Below are 22094 nucleotides of genomic sequence, written 5' to 3'. Positions count from 1 at the left end.
AGTACATGGGTGTGATTTTCCTGTGATTAATGGGTAATCAAAAGTAAAATAATGAAAACAAAGGATATGATCAGGAACTGGGGCAAAGTAGTAAGTGTAGAAGTCACAAAGCAGAAAACCAGACATCCCCTTTTTACCTAAAAAAACTTCCACAGTCTAAATATTTCTACAAACTTGGAGTTATTCAGCTATTTACCTTTTGGTCACTTAGTTAAAGGTTTAGAAGCATAAATACGCAATTAATGGCTAAATAAATCCTTGGCATTTCCTGTTCACACATGTTAACACATCAAGTTCTGAAAGCAGAAATGGTTGTTTATTATGCTTAGAACAGCCTAACCAATCCTTTGCCAAGGAGTTAAAAAAGCAAAAACCATCACGTAACCACTTAAAGAAGTTTAATTTTTGAAGAAACTGTTAACTGCAGGGATTTTACAACATAAATAATTGAGTAAGCCCAATTCTGAGTTCTTCTAAAAACGGATCCTGGAGAAATGTTCAATTTTCACTTAGAAACTTAATAAAAATAATAAAATAAATAAATAAATGTCCTTAATAAAAATAACTGTTGAAAGCATCATTTTGCTTTGCTCAAAATATCAAATGTAGGTAAGAAGATGATGCAACTGCCACTCGAATGGAAACTGTAATATAATGCTGATACAATTGTGAAACTATCAAAACACCACAAAATCTTTTCTAAGGCACACAGGAAAAAGTGCAAATTTGACAGAACAAAACGAAACACTCTGAAAATGCTTACTCATCATTCATAAATCTGGACACGAGTTCCATTTGAAAAACTTTCTTTTATAAAAAAATACAATGTAGGAGCTCAGGGTAAGTGGGTCTGCTGTATTTACCAGGAATAAAGTTACAGTAAGTGCATCACACTCTGCCTACTGAAAGGCTACAGCAACCAAGAGTGGAACTCGCTCACTTGTACATTCCAAAGCCAAAGTTCCGAGCAGTCATCTGGGCCACAAGCAACAAGATAGTTGTCGTCTGGACTCCACGCAATATAAGAAACACCATAAGCATGTCCTTCTAATGTTTTAAGCAGTTTTAGCAGGTGTGTATCCTAAGAGAGAAAACAGACAACTCAGTTAGCACCTATCCCTAAAAAATCATTGTTTTCTGGCGACAGAATGTAAAAAGCTATAAAGATGTGCTCTGATAATGTAAAATAATCCAAGCAAGTTTTCACACCGATTTTCCCTGACTAAACCTCAGTCTGCTTCATGTGTTCACTCACATTTTCACACCTATCAAGTACCTATGACACTGAGGTCACTGTGTGCTAGACGGAATACAAAGATGACCCAGAACTTGCCCAGACAAGACATTCAAGGGAACAGAAAGCAGAAAGGTTTAACAACCACCTCTTATTATTTAACACCTTCAGGAGATACAACATAAAATTCCACCTTCTATAGTATACAACTTAGTGATTTCAGCATATCCACAGTTGTTTAACCATCACCACTATCTGATTTTCTAACTTTAAAAAATCGTTTTTCCTCCCAAACCCCGGACCCAGTGGCAGCCACACTCATTTGAAGCTCCTAGAAACTACTACTTTCTGTGTCTGTGCATTGCCCAATCTGGACGTAACTATACGGGATCTGCGCGTATCTGCGTCTCTTCCCACTTGCTTCTTCCATGAGCATAAGGTTTGCAAGGTTCATCCAGGCTGCAGAGCATCATTTTTACTGCTGAATGGTACTTCGTTTCACAGACACTATATTCAGCTCATGAACATCTGGTCTCTAGTTTTTGACCTTTCTCACCCCAAGTGGCTAGGATTATATACTTCTGTGTGGAGGTATGGCTTTATTTCTCTTGGGTATATACACAGGAGTGGAATTCCTGGGCCACATGCTAACTCTATGTCAACATTTATTCTTTTCTTTTTTTTCTGAGACAATGTTTCACTATGTAGGTTCACATTCGTCTTGAACTCATGGTAGTCCTCCTGTCTCAGCCTCCCACATGCTGGGATTAGAGGTGTGTGGCACCATATCCAGCTATGAAGAATTTTGAGGAATTGCCAAACTACTTTTCAAGTGACCATATCATACCACATTCTCACCTGCAAAGCTACCAGTTACTTAGTGAAGTTACCACTACACTCACACAATATTTAATTTAATCCGCACAAGTATAGGAAGTGAGTATTGTCACCTCCTTCATGTTACAGGGAAGGAAATAAGGTTTAGTAGAAAACTGCTTTTGATTATGGCAAAGTGAGGATCTGAATTGCAGCCACTCAACACCAAGGCCCACACTGCTAATCTCTGCAGGCTGAGCCGTGCACTGCAACTGTGAGAGGCCAGTGACAGGGCTGGAGGAGCTGATGTACTCATCTGAGGCTGAGGGGCTCGATTTAGCCAGCAGGTTAAAAGCCACTTAAAAACATCAAGCTAAGAACATATAACACCGTACCTGGCTTTGGGGAGAAGACCAGGAAAACAATGTGGAAGTAATCAGAAGAGACACTGGATCAAGAAACCTGTAAGGAGCCAACAGAACTCCTGACACTAAGCCTTCCACTAGGATGGTCAGGATACAAAAACGCGAGATGAAGAGGCACTTCTGAGATAAACATATCAACACGGCAGTGGTACAGTGTTTGCCTGACATGTGAGGGCTCAGATTCAATCCCATCAGGGCAAACCAATACAACACCAAAATAAAAGGTATTCAAAGACAAGCTACACATGTCTGGTGTAGGGGACATGGATGGCTGTGGACAGGGAAAAGAGGAAGAAAGAAACCACAAGACACAATGAAAGACGTTTTAGACTTTAGTATGAAGACTCACTGAGCAAGCCTGATGTGCTCATCTGAGGCCGAGGGGGTTCCAACAGTGACAGCTAACGCTCTCAGAGTCTGGACTGGCCTAGTAAAACCAGGCTGGGCACCCATCCCCAGAAATGTCACGGAGAAGTGGGCTGTGTTTTCTATGCTTTCTCTCTAATAAGCTTATCTATCACTCATCCAATTCTCTACTGTTTTGATAACACTGGCAAAAAGCAATAATTTCTGAGGGTGGTAACAGGCATGGGGTGTTTACATTACATCAGTAGTATTAGGTCAATGTGATGTAAACAGGTCAAGTTTTCCGACTAGGTTAACTTCTTCCAGGAACAAACCTTCAGTCACAGCGATGGTCCAGGTCAGTGGGGTGAGCCTATGGCACACGTGCCGCAGCCCACATTCTGTTATCACTGAAAGTTCTAAGGTTCATCACCACTAGTTCAGAAGATCTGCTTTTAAACTAGTAACAAACTCCTTTACATTTGACTCAAAAACTAAGTGCATCAAGTACCTTAACAACAAAATACAATCCTGTAAAACAAAGTTGGAAACAAAGATTTCAATACTATATAGTTACATCTTTACCATAAAGCGCCTTTACACTATTGAATTCAAAGGGAGTTCACAGGACTGCTTAGACTTTGGAGGGGATGGGTAAAATTCATTATTTTGGACAAGAGGAAAAATGGCTAAAGGAAATTGGGTATTAGAATAATAACAGGTTTAATCTTGTTTCTTTTTTCTATCCAATTAGAAATATAGACCACACAAAATACATATTGAAAAGGGCACAAATTTTCCTAATAGTATTACATACCACAAAAATACCACCATAGCAGAAGAGTTAGACCACCCTAGAGGACCTGCCACAGTGCAGCCATCTAAAAACTACTACAGTGTCCTAAATCACCTCTACTTCAGACTAGAATATAAACATCAACGCTGCCTTACCCTTTCCCATTCACACCTGATACACTCTTCACAACCATTATACGGACAAAATACCCCAGAAAACACTGACATAAAGGCCTAAATACTAGCAAAACTCTCCTTTGATCTAACTGCTGCTGCATTAATTTCATCTCTTAAGTCTACCTAACATTCTTTCCCCAAACTGCCCAAATGGCAAGCTATTTTTTTAATCTCAGGACCACTCCTAGCTCGTTCTGCCTAAAAATTCATTGTCCTTTCTTCCCCAAGGATCTCCATCTCTTACCTCCCTTATCTTTCTGTTCCAGTAGGACCTGCTATGAGCTCCCACAGCATCTGCCCTACAGTGACTGCAGTGCATGAAGCTTCTGGGCTGCCTGTGGCAAAAGCTCTGGCACACAGCACACACCCCACAGGGGCTATGAAGAGGCTCTTACACACAGCCATGAGAAAACACTCAATAAAGCACATATCTGATAGCATCACATTCCTTCTCAGAGACATCACCTAGATAAGGGGATGAAAATAGAGCCCCTTTCAAACAGAACTCAAAGGAGAGGATTTGATCACCTAGTCTTTGCCATTACTAATTCTATTCTTGTTTTGCAGGGGTTATAGGAGGGTAGGAGATGGTGGGAGATGCTCCCTTTCTTCTTAGAAAGCCCTTTTCCTACCCACCCGTGTGACACACAGCACTGTGGCATAGCACTCTCACTCGCAACGTTCCTTGCGCTTCCAAACACTCACGTGTGTACATACACAAACACACACACACGCATACAGATGGCAACGCTCACGCTACTACATTTCCCTTTCTAAACTGTTCAATCCTTTCACAGGGCTTTTTAACCTAGAACCTCCAAGAAGGGGATACAAATAAAATCAGGGGTCCTTGAACTTAAATGGGAAAAAGTTGTATCTCTATTTCTGTAACCACAGCCTAAAATTTGGTATTTCTTTCAATCTTGAATATGATAATTAAACCACTACCAGTATACTATATTGGGCAGGAGAAAGTAATACAGCCAATTTACAATTATGCAACTCTTAGTAGACATCTGAAGTATTTTCACAACACATAAGAGCTGTTACTAGTATCCTGTATTATATATACACATTACTGAGTCAAAATTCTGACTATATTTGCTATTAGAATTTGTAAGTTGATGTGTTAATATAGCAGTATCATGACAGCTTTTTGTACTACGTTGGTAACTATCTAAATATAACTAGGTTTCCTATGTAATTAACATCTAATGTGTATCTGGGCTTGCTGTGTTGTCTTGGTTTATGCATTTAAAATACTACTCTGGGAGTGTCCATAGTTTTGTCAAATTGCCAAGAGTATATGGCACCAAAAACACAAATCTTGCTGGCCAGTGAAGAACAGATCTTGTTTCCTTTCATTCTCTATGGCACACAGGTATGCAGGAACTGCTGTAGGCTACCAAACTGGATTCTCTTCTTTTTAAAAATGTTTCTGCTTATTGTTCCATTTCTCTATTGTTTTCAACATGGAAGCCCCAAATATTATCCTGGACTAATATATTTTAATTCTGCACATGCTGAAGCGAACGCTGTGATATTTTAATTCTGAACTTTAAACAAGTTTATTTACTTCATGATCTTAGGTGAACATCTGCTAAATCAAGTATAGCTTCCTAAGCTATGTGGAGTCATGTACTTCTCTAAAATGCTGAACTGGTTGAAAAAAAAAAAAAATGAAAATGTTATTTCCACAAATCTGCAGTCACTGGCTAAAAACAAAGATAAATGTGATTCTAAAAGAATTAGAATTTTAAATACAGAATGCAATAATTTCTATACATATCACTGGGGAAAGAAGGCACAGGGAATACGCAGGAAGACCCAAGCCCTGCAGGGCAACGAAGGGCTTCAAAAGGCATAGTATAATGGGCCTATTCTAACTTGGGACAGAATGGGCACGCAGAGCCTATACATTATTAACAAAAATACAGATTGACACTGACGCTAATCTCAGTGGTTTTGTAGTCAAAATATTCCTTTGACTTTTTCCCTCAATAAATATACTTTGCTCTTAAAAGAAAAAAAATTCCTTGAGCCAAATTCTTCCATTTACCAATTGTGAAAGGCTGGGCATGCAACTTCTACATGTTTCCTTCTCTAAAAACAGTACATAATAGTTACTAGGAGGATTAAGAATGCACATACTGACTTTGTATGATCACTAATATGAACATTTAACAATTTCAAAATTAATCTACATATGTTATCTAAACAACACAGGAAGAAGTGACAAACATAAACAAAACTGCACTTACAAAAAATCCACATACACTATAAAAACAGGTGACCAGCGGGTGAGATTCATAGTCCACTCCCCGTTCAACTGAAACACACATACTGGAGTACATACCGGATCGACTTGCCATATGATAACTGTTGTGTCTTTCGAACCTGTTGCTAGTTTAGTGCCATCGTTAGAGAATTTACAAAACCACACTTCATTACAATGCTCCGTGAGTATCTGCTGAGTGTAACAGGGGAACTGCCTCCTAAAATAAAGAAACCCACACATAATTATTCTTCCAAAATGGATTAATATAACAAGGAAAAATGTTGAACAACTGATAAAATTTCTGTGGTTATGTCATCACAAACTTTAAAAACAGAACATAAATGCATCTGTAAATCTTAACAATCAAGTTTACATTGCTATACTGAAAAATACTGTAACATGAGGTATGTTTTTAGTCAAGGTAACCTTAGTGGAAATCGGTAATCTAAAATCTGCTTCAATTTAAAATTTACTTCTTCCACCTTCTGAAGGTTACTTGGTCTGATTAAGCCAATTCATATAAATAAAAATCAGGGATCACATTTATCTCTGTAAGCCGGATGGCACTAGCTGGTTGTTCTACTAAGAATAAGGAATAATGTAACATTTTCAATTATATAAAATCCAGGTAAGCCTTACTAGAAAAGCAACTTGGCACAACACAAAGAGGACAGGCACTGCAGCCCAACAAGTCTGGGTCCTTTCGCAGTCATAAGCATTAATGTCTCTGGCAAATCATTTAATTGCTTCCTTTGAACCCCAGTTCCTTCATCTGTAAAAGGAGACCGATCGATAACTACTCAGCAAGATTTCTGGATTCTTATGAGGACTAAAAAGGCATTTTATACCCCTGAACTCAACAGATACTCAAATATGTTCCCAGTACTTCTGGGAGCACGCAGGAGAAATGCGCAAGACTGGGGCAACTACTATTAAGAGGGAGCCTGAAGAAGGTCACAAGCAGTCTGACTGGCTTAGGTTCAAATCAGAGCTCAGCCACTTAGCACCTGTGATTCTGGGATATTTAACTTACTATCTCAACTTTTCCAGCTATAAACTGAAGGCAACAGTGTATGTCCTGCAGGACTCCTTACACAGGGTGAAGAGGATACAGAATGGTGAAGCATGTAGACTGAGTCTGACCATGTAGTTCTTAAATGGAAGCTGATTATATAGGAAGGGCAAAGAATTCTATGATTTATAATTAAGCCTACCAAGTTAAAGAGAATGTTACTGTATAAATGAGCATTTTTATTAAGTACTCACTTTAAAAAACTGTTCTAGGGCTGGGGCCTAAGTGCCTGCCTGGCAAGTACAAGGTCCTGAGTTTGATTCTGGGACCCAAAACAAAAAAACCCATTCTGCCCTTCTCCGATCTCTCCCATCAGCAACATCCAACAGGAATTTCTGACAGTGGAAATGCCACATTCCCTGCTGTCCAGTGTGGTAGCTCCAGCCCGATGTGGCCCTGAACAACCTCAAACTTGGTCTATGACCCTGAACTCAACTGACTTAACTTGAATTATTGTACACTTATATTCAAATGGCTACATAATAGCTAGTGTCTGAACACTACAAATCTGTACATTTTAATCATTTAATTCAGAAATCTAAAATCTGAAATGGTCCAAAATATGGATTTTTTAAGACCAAACAACACAAGTAGAAAATTCCAAACGTAAGACCGGTCACAGTTAACATTGCAGGTATGCTAGAAAATGTTATATAAAATTACTTTCGGATGATGTGTATAAGGTGAATGTGAAACATAAAATTTTGTTTTTAGTCTCAACTCTCATCCCCAAGATGTTCGATTACGTACATTCAAATATTCCAAAATCCCAAACATCTGGTTCCCAGCATTTTGGATAACAGAGACTCAACTTCTATCATATATTTTCTATAGGAAAAATTTACTTAAAGGCCAATATCTACGCTTTCGGAAGGCTGAGGGAAGATTCTTGAGCCTAGGAGTTCAAGTGCAGCCTAGGCAATGCAGCCAGTTCCCATCTCCATCAATCAAATAAACACCCCACACACGTGCATCTTGCCAATTTACCAGTCTGACAGGTAATACATATTTTAAAATAAATGCCCATTCTTTCATCTGGCACATATGTCAATTTATCTTAATAGCTGGCTATTTGGAGTTTTAAAACTTTTAGGTTCTTTAACTACAAATGGCTTTTATAATAAGCTATTATTATACTCTGAGCTGAAATAATCAATACTAGCTAGCATTATTAAAGCATTTAGTAGCTACAAAGCACTGTGTATGATACTTTACATATTCTCAAATTACCCTGGGAAAGAGAAGGCCTACCATCCCATTTCCAAAGAGGCAAGTAACTTACGAGGTATCATAAAGCTGGTAAGTAACTGAACTACGATTTGAACTGATGATAGACTCCAAAGCTACTCTTCTAAGTGTCATTTTTAGTAATATTTTTCAAAGACCAGGTAAACATCTAATTAAATAATTCAAATGGTTCAAATTAATTGAGAATAAAACTATAACTAAAATTAGGGTAAAATAATATATTTTCTGATTTATAATAAAAATTACAGGGCATAAATCATCTAGTGTATTGACAATTCAAGTAACAATAAAAGCAATATTTAAAATGTCAGTTTCTATGATCCCAGCACCTGGGAGGCTGAAGCAGGTGGATCCCCAGGAGTTTGAGGCCAGCCTGGACTACATAGTGAGTTCAAGGCCAGGATGGACTACAGAAAAAGAACTTGCCTCAAAAGGTCACTTTTATCATTATTTAAATAATCCCTTAAAATAGAACTAATAGTCCAATTTACTAAAAACCTAGTTTTAGATGTATGTGAGTTGATATAGTTAATGTCCTGCCTTTCAAATATACTTAAAATTTTGAGATCTGTTTTTTTTGTTTGTTTGTTTTCCGGTACCAGGAATCAAACTCACGACGTCACACTTGCCAGGCAGGTGCTGTGCCGCTGAGCTAAATCCCCCCAGCCCATATACTTAAAATTTTAAGATGGTGTTTAAATGCAGTATCTTTGAAACAAGACTGAGCAGCATTTTAAACGAATTGAATCTTTAAGTTGTAAGCATCTATAAATATCTTAGAACAATTCTTCACTAAAAAAATTAGTATTTCTGAAGGCCACTTGGGGAAATGTCCTAAATAATTTTTTAAAAAATAATTTAAATAATTTGATCTTCAATGGACAAATTTAATCAAAACGTATACACTGACTGTGAAAACACATAAATTGTATATAATCCAATAGACTTTTCAGTGTTGACCATGATTTTTCACAAACTCCTAACTCAGCTCTGCCTAATTATTCTCTGAAAGAAAAAAGCTAGTATGTTAAGATTTAATATCAGAAAATACTGTAGTTTTCTACTTCCAACACTAAAATCTAATTCCCAGATGAGAGTACAGATAATAAAAATCACCAACCTTTCTTTTAAAGACCTCTGAGTACTAAGAATGAAATCAAATTCAAGTTCTGTTTCTCCAGGTCAGCACTCTCAAGACTGTGAGAGTGACACAATGCCTGATTCACCCCGTCCATGTCTTTAAATCTAACTCAGGAATGAATGGTTGAAGCTGACTCTTGGTTTTCTGGCTTGGGAAGAGTAGATCCTCACTCAGAGAATTCAAGAGGAAAAGCAGACTCAGCAGGGATACAAGACAGGAGTTCTGCTTTAGATGTGCTGCATTTAATAGGTACTCAATCCAAACTGTGGTGTTGAGTGACTCCAGCCCCCCTCTAGGAATCACTACATCCACGGACACATGAGACAAGGCGGGAAGACACACACTTCTGGAATATCCATTTACAAAATGGGCAGGAAAAGAGAACCCTACAGAGGAGAAGGGAGTACAAACAAGAATCTGGACCATTCTCAGTGACTCTATGGTACAGGAAGCTGAAGTACCCAGCAACGGGCTGCTGCCCACCAGCATCAGTTATGTCAGCCTCCAGAGCCCTCAGACTATGGGGATCAGAGGAGAAAAGGAAAGGAAGAAAGCAGATGCTGCGGGTATATAGCAGGCAATGCCTTCAGCATATCAGATCTAAAGCAGCAGGAACAAGGCAGTGTTTTGTTTTTGTTTAGAAGACCTTCAAATCAGTAAGAATGTTTTGGTTACATGCTACCAACATGTGCTAAAATAAACAAACCAGTTGGTCCTTTTGCCAACCCTTACAGTGCAGTCCACATGGGCTCACAAGACCTGGCCCCTGATCTGAAGGAGAAAGTTCAAACTAAATATTTGCCACCATTTAGTTTCCCAAGTACTGATACTGAAGGTAAAGCACTTAGGAATAAGATACATCATATTCCCACAGATTTCAGTTTCTAAACAGGAAGCAAACCTAACCTTCTGATACCTCTTGAACAAAATTCCGGTCATCACCTTTTAATGTATCTTAACAGCAATCAATTTATGAATCAAAAAGACTCAGGTTCATTACTGCTTTAGGGGCCCTGTTTGAAACATGAAACTGCAAAACCTTTTAATCTATATTTTTTGTTTGTTTGTTTTTTTCCGGTACGGGGAATTGAACTCACGACCTTGCGCTTGCCAGGCAGGCACTGTGCCGCTGAGCTAAATCCCCAGCCCCTATTTTTTTTTTTTAATTGCTTTTCAGTTTATATGAAAAGACTTAAAAATACTCCAAAAAAGTCAAACTGTTTAAAAAAGGTAACTGATCACTTTTGTAGAACAAGATCCAATGCTTTCAGATGAGTAGTATTTTTAACTAATTTAAAGGCAATAGCTCAAAAACAACTATCTTTTGTAAGAGGGGAAGATGAGGTCAAAACTACACACAGGAGTGAACCAGGCGGCTGGGATATGGCAGGGCTCAGTGGCAGAGCCCTGGCCCAGCATCTGTGGGCCCTGGCTCCATTTCCAGCCTGGAGCGGTAATCTGTGCACACCTAAAAATTATCTTAATCCAAGAAAAGATGAGTGGACCCAGGTGATTTCCGTGGCTATCCAAAGCCCTCACACTGTCCTGCCCAGCCACTCACTCCAAGGGCCCTCAGGGAAAGTAGCAGAGCACGCACTCCATAGCTGCCCCCTTTGCACTGGGTCTCCAGGCCCAACCGTGTACTTTCTGGAGTCTGAAAGGTCTCATAATTTGTTTTTTGGCATTTTGCTTTAATTTCAGATATTATTATTAAAATATGAGAAACATTTTTTTACATAAATGCCCCTAACATCAAAACATAAGCCTGAAGGTACAGTGTAATGCTATCGCAAACCAGGAAGTAAACTTTTTAGAGTTCCTCTTCTACTAAAAAGCAGAACTTTCACTAAGAAAAAAGCACTGCCACCCATGATCTTTATGGACAGAAAACAGCTTGGCCTATAACTGTCAGACACAGAAAATGACCAACCAGACAGGAAAAAGAAGAAACAACTCTCGAGCTTTATTTCCCGTCACAGCTTATTCTACAAAGACATAAATTCTCTTAACTTTTCATTTTAGTAGCTCTAGGTTTACCTGTGAACAAATGCTAGGTCAGACATGAACCGTTACATAGCTACAGGGTAAAACTTTACAGAAAGAAAGCACTCTAATAAAAGCTCAGAATTCCACCTATAAAATAGTGAGCATATTTGAGAATGTAAGGTTTCCTCTTACCGACTACAAACATGATCTATGAGGAGAGACACAGAGTCTAGGTTGTTGTCGAGTTTGGTGTTGTGGTACAGGCACCTGTCCCTTTGCAGCTCCACTGCCTGCCGCAGGAGAGTCTGTAAACGCCGTGGGGGAAGCATCACTGACGGTGGTAAATAGGCTTTAACAGGAGATATTTTTTAAAAAGAGAAATAAAAACAATAATAAACTGTAAACTTTTATTGAAGACATATGCTCATCTTCTGCTGTATTTGTCTCTACCTCAATAATGGTGTCCCCTGAACAGGCAAGTTCTAGGGGATGTGTCCATGAAAAGCTACAGGGAGAACAGGGTTTTAACCGGGAGGATACTATTTTGCTGGTAAGATTTTTCTGGGAAGACAGCCTCCCACCCCCAGGTAAAAAAGTAGATGATGATGAAGAAAGAACCTAACAATGATTATTTATCAGTGGGAAGCCAGGTGTAAGAAAAATTTCCACTTCACAAAGAACAAGCTAAAATGCTGTAATAGGTCAAGTTCCAGTTCCCGTCGAATGGCTCCTACTGCTAAGTAGGTTTACAGATTATTTACTCTTAACTACAGCACTTCTGCTCCAAGAGGAACCTTGCAAAGTGCATTCACCTCATGATATGAACAAAAGGACTTCCTTGGACCATGCCTCTCACACTGCAGAGGCCACAACAATGGCAGACTTCAAAGTCTTTGGTTTAGAAGGTTTCTTAATGAAGCTTCCCTTCTACAACCATTCAATGTAAGTACACTTACAGACAGGTTCTTTCTAACTCATCCATACTAACTACTTCTAATCCAAGAGAAATAAATATCAAAAATTTAGATTCTTTGCTGGGTGTGGTGGAGCATGCCTGTTATCCCAGCACTACGGGAGGCTAAGGTAAAAGGTTCACTGAGTTCAAGCCCAGCCTTGGCAACTTAGTGGGACCTTGTTCAAAATTAAAAAGTGAGCAAAGTTTGTAGCTCAGTGCAAAGGCTCTGGATTCAATCCCAAGTACCACAAAAAAAATCAGACTCTTACTCTGAAGTTTGTCCAATAGTTTTGATCGGGAAGCTGTCCCTTTGCCTTCCCATTCTGCTTTTGCTCGCAGGTCTTCTGCATGACTACACATCAGATACCTAAAGACACAATAAGAAGGAGCAACTATCAAACTCATTTCTTTGGAATATAATTGCAAATATTGCATTTTGGCTACACAGTTCTAATTAATGTATACCAAGAAGAAACTTCTACTGTGGACCCAATTTATCAATATAACCCAAAATTACCAAAATGTAACTAACAGGCTAGGTGTCCAATACTACTGTTGTCCAGAGAATACATTCTTGTGTTGTAGATCATATGCACACAGCTCTTATAGTATGTGGGCTCCATCCTAAGCTCTCATCATAAATTGCTTCACGGCATGTTAAGGACAACCCCACATGAAGTAAGCGCTACAGTATCGTCCTATTTCTGTAACTGAGAACACCCAGTTACAGAGAGCTTACGTAACTAGACTGGAAGGGGCAGGGAAGGGGCAGGGGCAGGGGCAGGGGCATTCTAGCTACAGATGTTGCTCTTCACCAGTGTGCTAGCTTCTCAATAGTAACTCAAAATACCTTAAAAAGATATTTATACTAAATTAATTGCTTTCCAGAGCTTATCACAAATATCCTCAAGAAATGATAAAATATGTAACATATGATGTCATTTTGTTATGGTACTAAGATCCCAGAGCACAAAATTTATTATTTACTGTATTTGCAGACAAGGACAAAGCTAAAGTTCATGGATTCCAGAGAATCTACAGGGAAACACAGCCCTAAGCTGGTTCTGTATTTTCCAGAGGCTATGACTGGACAGTGACAAAGGAGAGGCATCCTTCAAACAGCAAGACCAGACCTGGCCAGGAGCTCTCCTGCTGCTGTCCGGGCCTTTGCCAGGCAGCTGTGTCCTCCTCACGTATTAGGAGACCAAGGGGAAGCACCTGGAGCGCTCACTCTGCTGCTCCCAAGACAAGAGAGCCCCAGCAAAAGACAACCCAAGTATCAGAAAGTGCTGGGCCAACAGGAACCTGCCTCCTCTCTCCCTTTCTTCTTTTGTCTTTTCCTGCCCTCCCTCTTTCTTTGTTTCTCCAGTAATACAGACTGCACCCAGTGCCTTCACACTGAGCTACATTCAAAGCCTTTTACTATGTCACTATGTTGCCCACACTGGGCTCACACTTTTGATCCTCGTGCCTCAGCTCTGTCAAGTACTGGGATTCCCTTCCACTTCCTAACAGCAAAACTGCATTTCATTTAGAGTCCAAATAGCTTCTTACCCCAGCAGAAAAACTACCTGTTTCCTTGCTACTTGGCATATAAAGTTTCCCAGTGGGCAAAAGGCATTAAAAAAAAATCAGAGTAAATAATTTTAACACTCAAAAAGCCCTTACAGGAAATTGAGTAGTATAAAAATGTTTCTAAGTAACTGTGGGAGAATTACGATGATTCAGGCAAACTGATCAACTTTTAAATTCTGCAGTGACCTGACAGTTACTTCTGTGTCCTTTTGAAAATACGTATTAAACTTAAGGTTTTTAAATGAGCATCTGTTTATGGGAAGTCACCTGGTGCAACTGAGAAGACACTGTATTGACAAGCAGAATCCATACTTGGATCCCAGCTCCATGTCTTGCCACCTTAGGACATTTCCCTTGTGTGAAAAATTGAGGAGGTAAACTTGGTGGTGCATAAAATTCACTTCAGAATAAATGTTATGAGACTCCTCTCCCCCAAAAATCCTTCATGAGAATGATATTTAAGTGATAAATCAGATAATATATGAAAAGGTACTGACAACCAAGTAACTTCTCAGCCATGAGATCACAGCATCTAGCAGTTTACTGCTTCAAGAACAATGACTTGGCAATCAAACCAGGCTCTATCCTGATGTAGTAGCTTAGGTTAGTTATTGCAAGTAGGCCATGAGAAAAGCCTAAAATAGGGTCAGATAAAACGAATTAAGTAAGTGGCAGGTTAAGCTTAAACATATTTTAAAAACAAAAATAAAAAAAGGATAAAGGGTTGAGACCTGAAAGGGGAGGTAAGGACCTTTCCACTCTGAAAAAAAGATAGGCCAAGTTAGCTGACAACTCCTCTCTACCTACGTTGAACTTGAAAAAAAATTTAAAAACAAGATAATCAGTTTCTTTTTAAACTTATTTCCCTTTTCTTTGTTTTGTTTTTCTGGTACTGGGAATCGAACTCACGACCTTGCGCTTGCCAGGCAGGCGCTGTGCCGCTGAGCTAAACATCCCCAGCCCCAAGAGCTTCCTATCTTAAAACATCCAACAAATATTCTCCTCAATCCTTCCTTTTGTCATCAATGTTATTCTTCAATTTCAGAAAACAAGAAACTCAGGTTTATAAAAATTCAGCTGTTTCACTGGGATAGTCACCTAACTCGAGGCTCAGTTTTCCTATCTGCGAAATGAACCCTACACCTGTTCAGGCCCATTCTTTTGCCTCTCATTTTGTATGAACACTCATTATGTGTTCATACTGTTGCAGATGTTGGGGCCCTTATCATGTGTTGAAATATGTTATTAAGAAAAAATGAGAAACAGTTAAATGGCATAAGGTAGCCTTAAGACAGGATACTTAGCTGGGACCTGAGCAACTAACAGCCAGAGATTGGGGAGAGTGCACTTGAGACAGAGGGTCAAGCACTGCAAAACCCTGAAGAGTTGGCAAGTGACAGAAGAGAAGTAATTAGTTTCACTACAGGGTAATGAATAAAGCAAAGAGCAGAAAAGGAGGGGGTTCCTGTGGGCTTACGCAGAGACTTGGGGTTCTATTTTAAATGAGCTAAAAAGCCAGTGGAATATTTTAAGCAAGGTAGTGAAGTAACTTAATTTATGGTTTTAGTATGTATTTTTCTGGTGACTGTGAAATAAGCATTGTTAAGGGAATAAGGATGAAGTCAGTGCAATAAAGCAGAAAGTTACTATAATATTCTAGGAGAGATTCGATGGCTTAACCAGGACAGAAACAGAGGAGATGGAAAGAAAAGACAATCTGGAGTGTTTCTGGAGTTAGGCCCTACGTGTCAAAGTTAAAAGACAAAGAAAGAACAAGGACAAGGCTCAGGTTTCCAGTGAGCAACTGGGCAGGACTTGCCATTCACTAACAGTGGCTCAGGCAGGTATGGAAGTGGGAAGAGATACAAGTGGAGTCAAGACTTTTAGTCCAAGTGGACTATCCTGTAAGTTACTAGCTACACACAGGGCATTCAGATGAGAAGCTGGACTGGGGAGCCCCTGGCACACAGAATTTGTGAAAGCATGGTGCGGAGTGAAATTACCTAGAGAAGGGTATGGACAAAAAAAGGGACAGGGCCCAGGACCAAGCCCTGGGTACTTGGACATTTAAAGGAGTGATGTGAGGATAAAGTGACACAGTTATGTGACATGCTTGCAAGAACCTGGTACATGTGGTTATTTTATTAACTTAGAGAATAGCTGCCTAGGATGACAAAAGTTGATTCTACACACATCAGTGAATTTACCGAGACTAATATTATGTAAGAATCTGACAATATTCAGGTATTTCTATCTGGGAAAAATGTTACAGAAATAAAATGATGGCAAGTGGTAATCTCTGTAAAAGTAACAAACTCCTCATCCACCCAGGCTCTGCCACCTTGGTTTCCTTACCCACTAAGAACATGGATGCGCTCTGTGTTGTACTTCAGGGGCGTCAGTTCACAGCGCAGAACCTGAAGTGCCTCCAGCACCTTGCCATCCTCCAGGTATTCCAGATACTTCTGCTGCAGCAGCAGAAACTTCATCCTCTGACATGACAGAAAGCAGCAGTCAGGGGAAAAAAGTTGATGGTAGTTTCAGAAAATGTTTGTGCCTAAACAGAACAGTAGAAACCATTCTACTATGCCCTTTGAAAATGATTTACAAAGCTTCAAGATCACTAAAATATTTTGGTTTAAAAGAATCATAATCGATTAAATGTGACTTTATTCAACTCTACATCTTAATATTAAAACTCAAAATCTATCAAGATCATTAGTGACCAAGGCATCATCAATACAGGAAAAAGTGAATTCTGCTTTCAAAATACTCTCCTAGAATTTATCAACATTTAGAACTATTATTCCAAGCATCTCAAAATTGTTTTTTATTTTCTTAGAGACATGGGAAGGATTTCTTAAACATACATCTAGGATGTATAGAAGAATGGAGTGGGGGTGCTTAGAGAAACGAGGTACCTCAAAATTTTTTGAAAATGTCTTTTACAATAGGGGCATTAAGAGGTGTTATGCAACACTTTTTGGGTAAGATTGGAGAAAAGCCAACTAATACGAGAATTAGTTAAAAGCCACAATAGACGGGTGAAGGGTGTAGCTCAGTGGTAGAGCACTTGCCTAGCACATGTGAGGCCCAGCACCACAAAATAAATAAATAAATAAATAAATAAATAAATAAATCAAACAACAAAAATACCAAACCAAAACAAAAAAGCCACAATATGAAGAGGGACTAAGTAGACCAGAATGCAGAACTAGACCCCTGGGCAAAAAGATAGAAGTGCCAGATTTTAGCTTATCCTGAGTAAGAAGAGCTATGAACTATGGACAAGAGGCTGGTGCTGCGGTCCCCGTGACTGCAGTAGGCAGGGGTGAGCTCACTGTCTTCCAGGTGGGTGTGAGGGTTGCCAACACTAGAAGGATGAGCCTGAAGTTCCTTAAGAAGGCTCAATGCTAAATGTCCGTATTTACAACAAACTGACAAACTGATCGCTGATGTGTTTAACCACAAAGCACAGTCATTATCAGCACGTGTGCCCCCCAACAAATAAAGTACACTTTGGTTTATTGTGAGGCACTTTTATATTTAGTTTCTTCCTGAAAATGAATTGGCTTTAATATGTTTTAATCTTACTTTATCATTATTATTGTGTGTTTAAACTGAAAGTGATCATCAGAATCCTAGTTTTTTACTAGAGGGGAGAGATGTAAACATAGTATCTTGAATTTCTTTTAAACCTTTAAGGACATTGCCTGCAGGGACACTTTTATCCAATTTGTTACTTGTGCTAGAGCAAGCCAACTGACACAACACAGGTAGAAAAGTTAGGTAAGAAATGCTGATCATGTTTAGAGACTCTTAAGCTAAGGCATATAGTGGTAAGGATCTCAAGTTCATTTAAAATAAAAACCTGAATTACAGGGTTTATCTATGAAGATGCTTACTTTAAAATCATTAAAATATTATGCTGTCACAATATGGTAAATACCATGTTTTTACACAATTAAGAGTATAATGAGCTGCTTTACCAAATTTTCTATTAAGGAGCATTTAGAAGAAAGGCATAAACGACAAGCTTATAAAACTTTCTAGAAATAAACTCATATAAGTTAGGCAAATATTTACATATCCTTCGTAAGACATGTTGTTCATATTTGACAACAATCTAAAGTTTCACAGACAAGCTCCTGTAACTCTAGGAAAATCACACTTACCAAATTTTACACTAAGATCAATTCTGGAATGTTTCAGAAACAGACTAATCACCAAGATGCCTCTGACAAGTATTTTGTTGTACATGTAACCCTCAAGTTAACCTTTCTATGTCAAATAAAAATTACCCCAAAGTTCACCAGGTTACAAAAAGCAAAAAACTGAACAGCTTAAAAAAAAAAAGGATTTTTAAAAAAAATGTGAAATTTTTCTGGATGCTCTCGCCATTTTATCTTCTGAGAAGAATTCAACTCTTTATAAAATGAAGAGCTCATACATTTCCATAATCAATACTGTATTAAAAGTGTCACTTAATCCAGTGTACTTTTTATTCAAACTTAAAGAGTCCTATCTAGTTGCAGAAGAGTTCTTGCATTTAAATACCACATGAAGCCAGCCAACATGTGATTTAACTTCTTCACTAAATTTTCTTGGCAACTAGGAGTTGGGGAATTTGTTTTTCAAATTTGGGGCACGTCGTCTGTGTGCTTATTAGTCATAAGGGCCAATGCCTCCCCGTTCTGGTGTGTGTAGGGACAATGCCCTAAATGCTGCTTCCTCCTTATTTTCCCTCCAAGATCCTGAGAGAGCAAGCCACTCACACCATAGGGGCAGAGGCAGGGCAGGCGAGGAGGAAGGCAGACTAAAACCTCAAGAAACGCCAATATAAACACACATTTCTGTATATACAGGGAATGCTATAAAAGCGGCACAACATCATTTCCCTATGAGTCATTTTATCCAGATTAAGACAAAGACTATCTTCAGACAGATACTGAATCTTACTATTGTGCATAACAACACTCTTAGCCAAATAGCTCAAGATCTGGTTAAGAGATAGAAATGTGCAGCCTCCTAAGAATCAGTTCACAAATAACATAGAGTAAAACTGTATTTCACCTTCCAAAATTTAAAACACAAAATGTAACTATAGCCTCAAGAACATAAATATCTTATAATTCACAAATGATATTAACTATTTATGGAAAAGATTTTAAAAATAAGGCAAAAATAAAGCTTGCTTAGATGGGGACAGGACTTGCACTGACTTTTTAAAAAACGACCATGGGGGGGAGGAACAGACAAAGAAAAGCACAGAAATGCAACTCTCCTTTTATGTTTTCTCACTTCCAATTAAACTCTCTGGTTTCTGATGCATTTTTGACATTTCTGAACCCAGAAATAGTTCCTTCTTTTAAGCATCTAATAAAAACCTGAAACTGATAACATGACTACAATGGCTTAAACAAAAGCTTCACTTTCTGTTGTCACCCCCTTCATCTCAACCAATGTTCAGACTGCTTTATTCTTTTCTCTCATGTTAACAGACTGATTTTACCCAGGGCCTTCTTTATACTAATCAAGGTTTTCCACTGAGCTACAGCCCCAAACCCTCAGACTGGACTTCAGTGTACGAGAAAACATATGAACTATGACACACAGAAAGTTTAATTGTTGAGGGCAGCCTCCTATCTAACTTAGTAGTGGTTCTAACTGTGGGGTAAGCTTGTAAGGCAAGTTGTATCTATTTAGTAACTGAAAGGAGAAGGGAAATGAATTATATTTAAACCATGGCTCTCAAGACTTCTATTTTACTTTAATGATTCATGAATTCAGCTTCCAGAAAGTCCAGAGCAACTTCTGCTACTCTTAGTATCATTTGATACCATTTAAAAATGGGAAGGAGAGGGCGATGTAGTGAGGGAAATAGACTGGATCAATACAACATTCAGATTTAAAAAATAAAGTTCAATTTTAGCCTAGACAAAGTCATCAAGTGAGTCTGAGTATACAACTAAAATAATTACATTAAAAAACCTAAATAGTTGTCTTCTAAGGTATTACAAACGTAAGATTACATTTACATTAGATTATCTTCTTCTGGAGATGAAGTGGGGAGAGGAACAAATGCAAACACATTTACGAAGGTGAAAAGCAACGTCAAAAAAAAAAAAAAAAAAAAAAAAAAAAAAAAAAAAAAAAAAAAGCCAAGCTGAATCTTTAAAAAGCAACTGATTTGCCAATGCTTAAAGTGAAATAAAAGTTGGAACCCTTTTCTTTGTATAAATACCTAAACAGTTTGATGGTGTGAGGCTCACCCAGGGACTTAATCTTCATCTTTTTTTAGATCTTAGAATGTTCTACAGACTGAACAGGCTGTAAAAAGAAAGGATTCCTCCTTATTATCTACAACTATCTTTCTTCAGTTTACACAATGCTTTAATTTTAATTCACCTGAAGGACTGTATTTTTAGGACTGTATTTTCATATAGAATTTATACTGAAATCTGAAAACTTCATAGTAAGAGTTTTTTAAAAGAAAAAAAAAAACAGGCTCTGTTAAGTTTATAGGCAAAGGCAGAAAAGATTAATGTTTGACTCAATTTAAAAAAACAAGCACACACACCCCACCAAAATGTTAACAGTCATTTACTAATATTTAACAAACAGCTGGTTTCCCTACTTCACTTCCTATTCGCCTTCTTTCCCTCCCCCACCCGACAGGAAACTGCTTCTAACAAGAAATGAATCAGCTAGAAGTTAAAAAGCCAGCAGCCAGCAGCTGATTCTTCATGGTTTCTGAGCACCAGCACTTGGAATAAAAGTACCCCCTCCTTTCCCTCACCAACATCTGGAGCCCTGAAGCCCATCAGTATAAAGGATTCATCGAGACTTATGAAGAAGACTGACAAGTTACATGTTGAAATTGATCTTGTCAGGGAAATCAGGCAGGTAAGCAGGGCCCAATGGTCAAATATGCTTCCTCTCCCAGAGTGATACACATCATGCACACTGACACTGTCAATCCACACAGCTGGAACCCAAGAACAGCACACGGCAAGCACCTACTGGTGTTAGCTTGAATTAACTATATTCCCCAAAGATTCAAAGGGGCATTAACGTGCCAGTGCATTAGGGCTGTATGAAGACGTGACACCTAAACACTTTCTCTTCACAGCACATTTACTATTCTGATTAATGTAAAAATATAATTTATCATTTACAAGTATAAAACACATTATTAATAGCACCAAAAGCAGGAAGATCTCTCAATATAATCTCTGTAGAGCTTAACTTATACACTAGGCTCATGGGGCACATTTACTAAGTATGATCTTAAAAACATAAAATATACTTTAAAACATAAACAATTCTACATTACAAATTATATAAAATTTAACTACTTTTAAGCCTTATCCTCTATAAGAGGTGGATGCCTAGAGTTATCAATAACCTATTAAAATAAACATAAATGTGAAACTAAGAACAAAAGTGTATTTACCACAATTATTCCCAACAACGTTTGAGAGATTTCAAGTGCGCCTCTTACCACAATAGCATGAGGAGAATGCACTAAAGGCTTTAGTTCATTCAGGTCATTTTCTGCCTGCAAAAATTGGTATAAAAGAAAAACAGAGATGTCACAAAATGCACATTCAACATATAATTTTAGCAGCAGTCACACAGTTCTATATGCCCTACTTTACCTTATCCCAGTCTCCTTCCATGACATGATTTCGGAATTTGGTGGCAGAAGGATGTTCTAAACGACATCCTGACTCTTGCATGAGGAGATCAACAGTCTGGCTGCAGGAGAGATACAGTGTAAAAAAGACCTGACCAATTTTCCGGTTTCAGTCTTCTTCCAAATCAACTAATGTCTATCAAAACAGTTGCAAAGTTTTTAAACTAACTTCATGATGAAGGGAAAAAAGTGGCTTCAATTTACTTAAACTTGACTTAAGTGTCAACTACATTTATTCCTAGTCAAATTGAAAACTTTTCCTGAAACCAGAATCAAATCATTTCTTCCTACTTTTGCTATTTAATGTGTCAGAAATGTAATGAAGTATAAAATTTCTGAAAATATATC

The 22094-nt window shown here is 38.3% G+C and overlaps 1 protein-coding gene across 2 annotated transcripts in view; it reads right to left on the bottom strand.

Annotated features, from left to right (window-relative positions):
- The window catches only part of Wdr26 (WD repeat domain 26), a gene marked incomplete at its 5' end in the record, with an annotated part of 33459 nt that extends 11651 nt beyond the window's left edge, over positions 1–21808 (bottom strand). Inside the window, 7 exon segments of one of the 2 annotated variants that reach the window (XM_013507050.1) lie at positions 941–1081; positions 6149–6287; positions 11710–11866; positions 12742–12839; positions 16403–16539; positions 21504–21608; positions 21709–21808. In XM_013507050.1, the coding sequence (XP_013362504.1) occupies positions 941–1081; positions 6149–6287; positions 11710–11866; positions 12742–12839; positions 16403–16539; positions 21504–21608; positions 21709–21789 (858 nt within the window). 2 annotated transcript variants of the gene reach the window in all.
- Between the last annotated feature and the right edge of the window lie 286 nt (positions 21809–22094).

This window comes from Chinchilla lanigera, unplaced genomic scaffold, assembly GCF_000276665.1.
Source record: "Chinchilla lanigera isolate Chin_1 unplaced genomic scaffold, ChiLan1.0 scaffold00119, whole genome shotgun sequence".
NCBI lineage: Eukaryota > Metazoa > Chordata > Mammalia > Rodentia > Chinchillidae > Chinchilla > Chinchilla lanigera.
The sequence above is the reverse complement of the archived record's forward strand: the minus strand, read 5'-3'. Positions and strand labels throughout refer to the sequence as shown.